This window comes from Empidonax traillii, unplaced genomic scaffold (assembly GCF_003031625.1).
Source record: "Empidonax traillii isolate 1590-97213 ecotype Southwest subspecies unplaced genomic scaffold, ASM303162v1 scaffold832:size729604, whole genome shotgun sequence".
NCBI classification, from domain to species: domain Eukaryota; kingdom Metazoa; phylum Chordata; class Aves; order Passeriformes; family Tyrannidae; genus Empidonax; species Empidonax traillii.
In genome coordinates this window covers 570,279-580,809 of record NW_020956025.1, presented here as the reverse complement: position 1 = coordinate 580,809, position 10,531 = coordinate 570,279, and the positions used below count along the sequence as shown (strand labels likewise).

The following is a 10,531-nucleotide window of genomic DNA, read 5'->3' as shown; positions in this document are numbered from 1 at the left end:
AGTCATTCAACAAGACCTGACAGTACAAAGCAAAAAAAAAAAACCACTCGACAAAAACATTGCCCTGCACTCCCTTCAAGACCTCCCAGAACACAAAGCAAGCTCCAAGGTCCAGGCTAACCACAAAACCCTGCTCAGGTTGTTTGCCAAGCAAGCAAGCTACAAAGTGTGAGACCATTTTATTTTGGTTTAGGTGATAATAAGTCTTCCGAGGGGAAATCATTTGACTGGAAGTGCCAACCCCAAGTCCATCACAAATATATATATATATATATTTTTTGTCCCAGGATTTGTTACCTCCTGGGAGCTTTATGTCATGCACGGATCTTCTTTCTGCCACCTCCCACCGTTCTGTTTGCTACCACACAACTGCAGGGGGACACACAAACTCAGCTCTACATTTAAAAAACAAGGCCTTACCATAGTAACAACTGCCTCGAGCGTCAGGAAAAGTGTAAAGAAAATTGTGCAACAGGTTACTTGTACTTCACAGCACCAGGAAAGTCTGCCCAGCTTCACCAGGTACAGGGGAGCCAAGGCAACAGTTAGTTCTGGCAGGCCTTTACTGCCAGGGAGCCTGAAGTGGGGTTTGTGTCCATGAACAGGTCCTGCTGTGGGCATGTGCAAGTGGGTCACATATCAAAAAGTAAGAATTAGGGAGAAAAAAAACACCTTACTCAATAGAAAGTTAGCCCAGTATATAAAAAACATACAAACGTTTAAACAGTGTAGAGGCAGCGACAACAGGAATGAGAAAGATTCCTGCCAAGGTGGCTGTTTTACATCAATGTCTTTTTTTTTTTTTTCTTTTTTTTCCCCCCCCACCTTGTTTTGCACCTGCAAATCTATTTTAAACTGGTTGATGTGTGTGCTGCCCCAGCTGGCTGACAAACACATGGACATATGCAGCAACTTAAAAGCCTGCAAGCTTATTAATACAGTCAACAAACAAATATACAGAACTTTTACTGAGGGGTGGTGGGGGGGGAAGAATTCAACAAGAAAACCAGAACCCAGAAGGTCCAAGAGGCTCAGCACGTCTCTGCATTTTTAGAGTCTGGAGAGGCAGGAGACACCTGCCATGGATCCTTGTAACAGTTCCTTGTAACAGCAGATGCAAAGCAACAACAGATACTGGCCACTTGACTGGTGGTGTTCTTACTTGAGAGGGGAGGGGAATGATACAGCCCTGCCTCAGGGGGGCACAGCAGCAGAGTTAGACCCTCAGGATCTCCAGGCAGTTGTTGTAGCAGATGGCTATCCAGTCTGGCTGGGTGGATGCCCACTGTACATTGTTGATCTCTCCCTCTGCTGTGTAGGCCAGGATGGGGTCCTCGATGGCACGAGGCATCTGCTGGATGTCCCAGATGAGGGCCTGGTGATCGTCAGCTGTGCAGGGAGGAGAGGGTTGGAGGTGGAGTCACAGTGCAACAACATCCCCACCTGTGGCTACCAACAGGCTCATGGCCCAAGGGGCCAGGCAGGATAAGGCAGCCCTGGTCCATATTCCAAGCTCCAACAAATAAACTTGGATCCTTACACATTACCCAGGACAGAGCAGATAAAAAAAAAAAAAGAGCAGTGGGACTCAGCTGAAAACATTTAAGAACTGGACTGCAGAAAACCTAAGGAGCATTAAATAAGGAGCTTAGCCAGAGCAGATGCACAGTTTGGGCACCGGGCTCATGACTTCCACACAATAAACTCCAGTTGGTGTCTATTTCCATAAAAATTTAAGGAAGTCACTAACAAATAGCTTTAAAGTGCAAGTATTCTTTAGCCAAAGGCAGGCAGAGAACTGCATAACCTTTTGGAGGGAGAGGGTTTTGCAAATGCAGTGAAAGACTGGACTGGCCCAGTAAGAGGACACTCACCTGCTGTGCAGATGTGGCAGGAGGAATGAGGTGCCCAAGCAATTCCATTTACACACGCTCTGTGGTTGTTTAACCTGGCTACAGGAGTGCAGGGAACTCTCACATCTAGAATCACAACCTTCAGAAACAAAACACAACTGAATGAATAAACTGCACAGTTAAATAATTTAAAAATAATTTTAAATATTTTTAATATTTACAAATAATTTTAATAGCCTTAAAGCAATCTTTAATATTGAAAAAAAAATTTTTAGTAATTTTTTCAAAAAACTAAGTATTTTGAGCTCAGGCTATAAATATGGCTCTTCCCTGAAAGATGCAGCTGGCAAGGAAATATTGCTCCCAAAGAACAGCCTCTGGAGGGTCAGTGTGTGGTGTGTCCTCCAAAAGATCTCAGATCTCCCAGGGGGTTTGTGAGTTATGCCACAAACTGTGGCAAACAACTCGTTCTTCCCTTCAGCAGCCTGGGTGACAAACAAAACACTGAAGAGGGAAAGAACAAGGTGCATAGATTTGATGTGAAAATTACTGCCCAGCTGCTCCCCTCTTACAAAGCAGCTGAAATACAAATGAGCCCAAGTCACTTCTACAACTCCTCAGTGCACCAAGAACTGCTCCTTAACCCCAGCCCGGGCACTGCCACCACCACCTTGTTTTAAGTGACGATGAAATAGCCACGAAATTCCCAACTCCGGCAGCGGAGCTGGTGCCTCACCTCCATCCCATCCATGGCCATGGTGGCCAGGTAGTTGGGATCCTGCTTATTCCAGCAGAGGCGCAGCAGGGGGTGGTGCTGGGGGTCCTCGTAGATGATGGTGCTGTGCTCCAGGTGGCGCAGGTCGAACATCCTCACCGAGCCATCCGCTCCCACCGAGGCAAACATGTCCCTGCCGCCCCCGGCGCGGCTGAAGGCGATGTCATACACCTGCACACACACACACACAGCACCCAGCTCCAGACCCCAGCAGGAATTATGGCATGTCTGTTATGTTACTGTATGTGAGTGTTAATAGGTTAAAACGGGAGAATTTTGCAAGTTGTTTATTGCAGGTGGTTTCGGGTCCGGTTCGGTGTTTTTATCTCATTTGACTAAAATATTCTAGAGCCCAACCTGGTAAAACAAGAGTCTATGAGGAGTAAAAAGAGTAGTTTCAACTGCCAACAGCATTTAAGTACTCAGAACTACATCTTAACATTAAATAAGTGATCTTTTTGGATCATTACATTTTTCAAGGAAAAGGATAAAAAGGGAAAAGTTCTGTTCCTTTTCTACTGCTTTAAGAAGAGTCAATGCCAACAATCCAAACCCCCCCATCACCTCTTTGTCGTGTGCAATAAGCTGGGTCTTCACGTGGCCAGAGACCAAATTTACTCTCCCCAGAACCTGTCCTGTCTCCAGACCCCAAATAGTGCAGGTTGTGTCAATACTTGAGGTACCTGGAACAAAAAAAAAAAACCAAAACAAACCACATTCTGTTAGCAAAATGAATATTATCCCAAATGATTTAATCACTTCCTGGATTAATGTAATATCCCCCAACATCTACAGATCAAAATAGCCACGAGAATAGAATTAAACCCAAGAATGTCAAACAGCCAACAGCCCTCCATGCATTTCAATGACCCAAACCTTTCAGCTGCAGAAATAGCCTTCCACACAGGAATAAAGGGTAAATAGCTCATGTCTGCTTCAATCTATTCAGAAGCCTGATATGCAAGTCTGAGATGAACTTTCCCATCCTGCCCATCTCCTGTGCATGCCAAACCCAAAATTCAATCAGTGTCGTGATAGCGTGTTATTATTAATTGACTGTTGCCCTGGACTGAAGGTGGGGTTTGCAGTTAAAGCTCTTAAGAGATGAGAGATGTTAACACACACACACACACAAAAAATAAATCATGTAGTAAATAATTACTAAGACATATTATCACTGTTAATCTCTGGGCAAATCCCCCCTGACATAAATGGCTGTTCTCTTCTGGGAAACAAAACCTCTGGATCGCTCATCTTGGATTCACAATTTGGCCCGCAGGCTATAATTAAACCTCAAACGTTCAGCCCCCTCCTCCAACTGAATTAAGGGCTCCTGGCTCTCCTGCTGCTGCTGAAATGGCTGCACAAACCACAGAGCTTGGTGTCTCCACCCCAGAACGTGCTGAAATAAGTCACGGCAGTTGATGCACATCCTCAGTCAGCACTGCAATGACCCTGAGGGGTAAGACTCCCTGTCCCCAAACAGGGAACATCCCATGCCCAACCTGAGTGACCCATCTGTAGTGGAGAGGGCACCTTCCAACCCCCCCCAAAAAAAAAAGTCTCCATGAGGTGATAAGTGTAATTTTTTAGACGTTTTTAAGCTGAGACAATGGCAGTGTCTGTGATGCAGCAGCTGGCCCACTGGTTATTTACCAGATTAACCAGTCACAACGTCAGGCACGGCCCAGACTCCACCAGCCTAAATTCAGTGGGGGTGCTGAAAGTGCAGCGTTCTGTCAGCCTCACCCAGCAGGTAGGGATCCACTTCATTCCAGTCAAATGAAGTCAGGGGAGCACAGAAATCCGAGTTCTTGTTGTTGTTCAGCAAACATTCCAGCCGGGTCTCGGTTTCACCCACCTTTGAGAGAAAAACGAAACACATCTGACTCCACCAGCAACATCACCTGACTTGTTCCACTGGCACAAAACACAGGGCAGTTAATCCTGGGTTTTTAAACTCTCAGCTTTACATCCTAAAGCTCTGGAAAACACAACCAACTTCAGTAAGCTGATTAAAGTCCTGGATGAAAACGAGATCAACGTGCAACACAACTGATGCCACGGTTCATCTTCTCCTGGGGAGGATTTACTCACCCTCCACACCCGCAGGTAGTCCCCACTAGTGGCCAACAGGTCAGGATAGACCCCCTTGGTGTCTGGGATCCACATCAGCTTCGTGGTGGGGTAGGGGTGATCAAAGGTGTTCCTGCAGATGAATTCTGAGCTCTCCTCATCCAAACCAACGAGTTGCACCTGGGAGAGACCAGATTTCAAAGAGAGCATTTTATCAAAACATTCATTTTGAAGACTGAGAAGGTAAAGAAAGTAAAATAGAATCCAAACCTTAAAAAAAATTAATAATAATAATAATAATAATAATAATAATAATAATAATAATAATAATAATAATAATAATAATAATAATAATAAAATATTGGGAAGCTAAAATAGTTACTTAATTCAAATGTTTTGTATGAAAAGACCAACAAAACAAGAAACCATCTCCAGGTAGCCTGGTCATGACAACACCTGAAGTGACGCCCGAGGTCCCAGACATGATGTTATTAGAAAAATATTGACAGGCCAGGAGGTGCTCAGAGAACAAGGGGTGCTGGGAGGACGAGTGGAAGCTGCAGTGACGCTGCCCCAAACACAAACACCGTGGGGACAACTCACTGCAATTAACTCTGTAAGCTGCTCACAGGGGGAACTTCCCAGGACTTTCCACGCAGCAGCTTCCTCCTGCCTTAATGGGCTTTTTAAAGAGATGTTTCTCTGGGAAAACCCTAAATATTCTGGGATAAGCAACGTGCTTAATGGAGTACATATTTAACCAGATTGGAAATCTACCCTATTTTTTTCCCCCCACCTAACAAAATAACCAACAAATGTTTCAGTGGATCTTTAGTATCTGCAGTTTTATGGGCCCATTTAGAGATGCCCCCACCACAATGAGAAGCTCCATCCTTTCCATCCCAGAATAAATACTAAAATACACATCCAAGTATGCTCCTAAAAACTATGCTTTCTGCCTTGCCCTCTCTTTATTACAACTACTCCTTGTTATCCTTCACACCCCAGTATAAATCAGCCCCAAAAAAATCTGCCTGCCTTCTGAAGTGATTGACAAATGGCTTTCTAACTCCTTCGGGGATCAGAAATACTAAGAGGATTTGACAAAGGAAGCAAATTGTCCTTGGTGATAGAAAATCTCGTGGCAAGGTCAGGATCAGAAGACAAATGACCTCTAATCATTTCTCCTTTGCTTATGCTGTTTGCAGCTCAGCACCAGTGCATTAAAGCCCACACAAAGCAATCAACAATGCTCATCAGCAGAGGCAAATCTCAAACCAGCAAAGGGCCCCCCCACTTTTCACCGGGGGTGATGGAGATGTTCCTGCGCTGCAGATTCGCGTTTAACCCTTCCTGATGATCCAAGCCTTTATCCACAGAAAGCTTAATTGTTAAAAAATTGCCTTTAATCACTTCTGAAGAAACTTCTGAAAAAAATCAGGCACAGAACTAAACAATGCAGAATTTGGGAACAGCTTCTTTGTCTGGCATGGTTTGAGGAACAGTGAAATAAGTTCTCGGTATTTAAAAAAAAAAACCCCAAACTACCACTCTTTAATCCAATTAGTAACTACCAAGAACGACATTTCACAATTACTTCAGGGTCATGTACAATCAGAAAGATGTCACTGCCACCAATTAATCTTCAAAGTGCAATCAATCTTTCTCTGCAATGCTAAATCTTAACAGGAGAAATGACCTTCTGGCAAAACAAACCCCCTGAACCCTCTTTGGTCTTGCAGATAAATCCCAAAATCAGCCTTTCCTGATGTTTTCCACAGGTCATTCCCGATCCATGAAGCCACAGCACTTCCTTAATCCAAAAAGTTTAGGAAACGCTACTTCAAATTGTTTAATTCTTCCACCTGGAGCATCTCTCTTCTCGTGCCAGCGATTCCACCAGCAAAGGTGCACAAGCTGGAACGAAACTGCTTTGGGGTTCAAACAGTTCTTGGAAGGGCTCACAGGGGCTGGAGGTGTCTGGGAATTGGGGATAGCAGGGAATTAGGCTTTGGCAGCCAACAGGTCTGAGTTCCCCACAAAGTAAGAGGTGTAAACCAGCCATTTTATGTAACCTGTGGGTACTTCAAACTCTGGTAATTACTGCAGAAACAGAAAATCAGGGACAAACAAGAACAAAAAAAAAAAAATTCTCTTTCTTTCCCTGTAATTCCCTCCCAGCGAACACTTCTGCTGCAACAACCACTTGGGCATTAAGTCTTTTTAAAAGCAACCCTAAATCAGGAGAGTAATTTGCTTAGACTTTAAGCAAGCTAGGCTATTCCAGACTCTTTTTGTTAATAAGGAAGAAAGGCAGGTATTTGGAACAAACCATTGCAACACCAGGAACAGAAATGCAACTGGGGCCCTGTCAGTGCAAAGAGAAAGCCGAGACGAAAATCACCTTTCATTATCCTTTTAATTAGTGCCAACTGCACCTATAAAGTGTGTTTTGATGTCAGAAGCTGCAATATAAACCATCTCAACCGTGAAGGGCAAACGATGCGCAGAAGGACAAAACTTCACACGTACACTCTGTAAAAATCTTAAGATTCCTGTTAAGCCCAGAAGTGAGGCTGTAAAACCAGCTGCTCCAGGCCCTTTGGAGGACACTGGAATATTGAAATGGGGAAGCTGCAGTTCCTTCCCTTTGCTGCTTTAGTTATAGCACTAACGCAGATAGAAGCTGAAAGGGTTTAAAACTCATGTGCAGGTAGCACAGCCCTGCAGGACCTGCCCAAGAGTTCCCAATCTGGAGCACGAAACCATTCCCTGAATGTTGCATCACCTCTGAAAGCTGTGAGAGCCATGGTTGGGCAGGGAAAACCCCACTCCCAGGAGCGTTCTGGTCCCCAAAGGAAAGCAGACACAACATCAAAACACCGAGCAATAACAACACTTTCAATTAGCCAAGACAGCTCCCTCTTAACTGTCTCCATATAAAAAGCATCAAACAAGAAAACCACAAAAGAAAGGAAGGGAAAAAAAAAAATCACTCTGAAGTATCAGAGGCACAGCAAAGTGAAGGTTGTGTTTCTGCTGCATTTATTGTACAGGTTTAATTTTTAATCACAGCCCATCCCTGCCTCTCCAGCAGCAGCATCCAGACCCATCTCATCCCCACACAACGAGTCTCCAGCTCTTTACACCACTCAGACCTCCCAGCATGTGGTGCCTCTGTGGACTGAAGGCAACAGAATGGTTCTTGCTGGAGCTCAGAGGTCAAGAGAAGCCCTGGGGAATATTTACAGGCAGCAATAATTTACATAGTCCTACACAATTTCTGTCTTGCTACAACTGCGAGTGTGAAGGGCAGGAGGGGAGGGGTTGACTCAGCTGCTTTACACTCGAGCTGAAAAGCAGATCTGATCTCACTGAAACCGAGAACAACCCCAGGGAACGCTCCAAACTTTAAGAGGAGAAGGCAGCATAAAAATATATATCCCCTTATTAACCAGCGCTGCCACCTCCAAACAGCAAACTGTTGGCAGGTTTGCTACGTCAGCTCCTCAGAGCACAGACTACAGGAACGTTTTCAAGCTGGTCTTTAAACAAAAGGCACCCGAGAGGTGTCACCCCTGTCCCTCCCTCATCCCAGCCCTGCCCAGGGCCCAGTCCCCAACTTTTCTGACAGCATTTTCCACGACCTCCATTAAACCCCTCGACAAAGCCACGTGATGTCAGCACACAAACCCGCTGGCAAAATCCTCAGTCTCACACAGATTTCTGCATGCTCTGTAACTTCATCCATCTCCCCACCCCTCTTTTATTTCTACGAATTCATCAGAACCAGCTCAGCATCTCAAAGTGTTCAGAAGTGGCTGTGTTGAGTTGTCTGAGAGGAAGGCACAGCCTCTGTCACCTGTGTGAGGTTCCCCTGAAACGCTGAAGATACAATCTCACGCCTCATTACACCCTCCTTCTCAGGGAAAACTGCTGAGGAAATCACTGGAAGTGGGTTATACACTTTGGAAAAAAAAAAAAGTTATCACACGGGAGTCCCCGAGAGCAGGGAAATATAACCAGAACATCACATTCCCAACACAGTCTGAGGAGAGCTGGGGTTGGAAGGGACCTCTGGAGATCATCCAGGCCAACCCCCACTGCCCAGGCAGGGTCACCTGGAGCAGGTGACACAGGGAAGTGTCCTGGAGGGGGGTTGGAATATCTCCAGATAGGGAGATTCACACCCTCCCTGAGCATCCTGGTCCAGCGCTCTGCCACCCTCCATGGGAAGGAGATCTTCCACGTGTTAGAAGTCGAACTTTCTTATATATATATCTATACACAAAAAATATATTTATGCACAAACTTTAGTCCCGGCCACGAGCTCCTCGCCTCACCCTCACTCACCCCTTCCCCCTCGCAGCCCTTTGCACCGCACAGCCCTCGCAGCACGCCGTGCCTGCGTGACTCAAACCATCATCATCATCATCATCACCATCACCACGGCTGTTCCCGGAGCTCAGGGGCCAACCCCAGCCCCGCAGCAAGCGGCGTTATCCCCCCCAAAAATACAACAGCACCATCCCCCGAAAACCCAGCAGCGGGGAGGAGACCACCCTGGGTCTGCTGCACCCCCTGCACCTCGGGGGGCACCTGCGGGCTCTGGGGGTGCCCAGGCTCCCCACCGGGCCGAGGAGGGCCCCCTCCCCCCCCCCACCTTGTTGTTGTACTCCTCCACGAAGCTGCCCAGCGCCAGGCGGAACCGCTTGTCGGGCCGGACGCTCCAGTTCATGGCGTACACGGTCCATGGCGCCTCGTACTTGTAGATCTCCTTCCGCTTGCCGTGCAGCGACATGGCTGGGCCGGGGGGACGCCCCCGGGCTGGGGGAGCGGGGCGGCGGCGGCGGCGGCGGTGCGGGGGCTCAGCGGGGCAGGCCCAGCCCGGCCCCCGCGGCGGCGGCGGCGGGAGCGGGGCAGGCTGGGTGCGGCGCGGGGTGGCGGGGCAGGCCGGGATGGGCTGTGCTCGGCCCCGGTCAGCCCCCCGAGCCGGTCCCGCTGCGGCCCCGCCGGCGCTGAGCCCGTCCGGGACTCGGCCCCTCACACAACGGGAGCGGAAGCCACGCGGGGAGCCCCGCCCGCCGCGCGCCGGTTGGTTGCTCTGCCTGTCACTCAGAAAGGAGGGCGCACCTATTGGTCGATTTGCCCGCCCGTTCGGCCCGCCCCGGCTCGCTATTGGTCCGTTTGCCCTTCATTCAGAACGGGCGCTCACGCTCCGGCCGGGGTGAGCTACGGCTGCCCTTGGCCCCGCCCCCTGAGGGGCGGGGGCGAGAGTTCTCGACATCTTATTGGCTGCCGGCGGTCGCAGTGGGTGGAGGCGGGATCTTGAGCCCTTATCGGTGGTTGATTGGCTGAAAGCCATGTCAGTCACACCAGCCCGAGGCGGGCGGGGCCACTCTCGGTCCCGGGTTCGAGTCCCGCTCCCTCCCGGTGACGGACGGGGCAGGGATCGGCTCTAATTAACCGGAGCTTAATTACGGCGGTTATTTTTGGAAGCAGCAGCAGCAGCATCACTGGCGCGTGCCCGCCGCCTTTCTGGGGGAAGGGGGACTCCTTGCTGGGGCTCAGCACCGCGGGATGGATCGCCCCGGGGGTGGGGACGGGGAGGGCTGGTTTAACCCCCGATGGGGTTCCTCGCCTCTCGGGGGCCATGTGGAATCTGTGATCGGCGATCTTGGGTCCACCCCACCTGAAGGAGCGGTCCCCACCCTCCCAGGAGCTGTGCCCGCTCACAGGGGATGCGAGGGGAGGATGGGTCTTTGGGAAGGGCTGTGCCCATCGAAGCCCCGCTGGCTGCAAGGACCCTTGGTGTGATCTTTGCCGA

The 10,531-nt window shown here is 48.6% G+C and overlaps 1 protein-coding gene across 1 annotated transcript; it reads right to left on the bottom strand.

Moving 5' to 3' along the window:
- Positions 1-284: 284 nt before the first annotated feature.
- Positions 285-9,571, bottom strand: DCAF7 (DDB1 and CUL4 associated factor 7). The gene is made up of 7 exons (XM_027902033.1): positions 9,368-9,571; positions 4,726-4,884; positions 4,378-4,489; positions 3,193-3,311; positions 2,590-2,799; positions 1,875-1,992; positions 285-1,389 (listed from the first exon to the last, which is right to left on the bottom strand). The coding sequence occupies exons 1-7, from the start codon at positions 9,503-9,505 to the stop codon at positions 1,217-1,219; spliced, it is 1,029 nt and encodes a 342-aa protein (XP_027757834.1). The 5' UTR covers positions 9,506-9,571; the 3' UTR covers positions 285-1,216.
- Between the last annotated feature and the right edge of the window lie 960 nt (positions 9,572-10,531).

What these genes read in the sequence shown, in the direction of transcription:
- DCAF7 (XM_027902033.1), bottom strand. Translation starts at nt 9,505, where the DNA reads ATGTCGCTGCACGGCAAGCGGAAGGAGATCTACAAGTACGAGGCGCCA. An exon ending in TTATTGCACACGACAAAGAG is followed by an intron (nt 2,800 to 3,192) that starts GTGATGGGGGGG and finishes GTGTGTGTGCAG; the next exon opens with GTGTATGACATCGCCTTCAG. An exon ending in TGGCCATGGATGGGATGGAG is followed by an intron (nt 1,993 to 2,589) that starts GTGAGGCACCAG and finishes TTGTTTCTGAAG; the next exon opens with GTTGTGATTCTAGATGTGAG.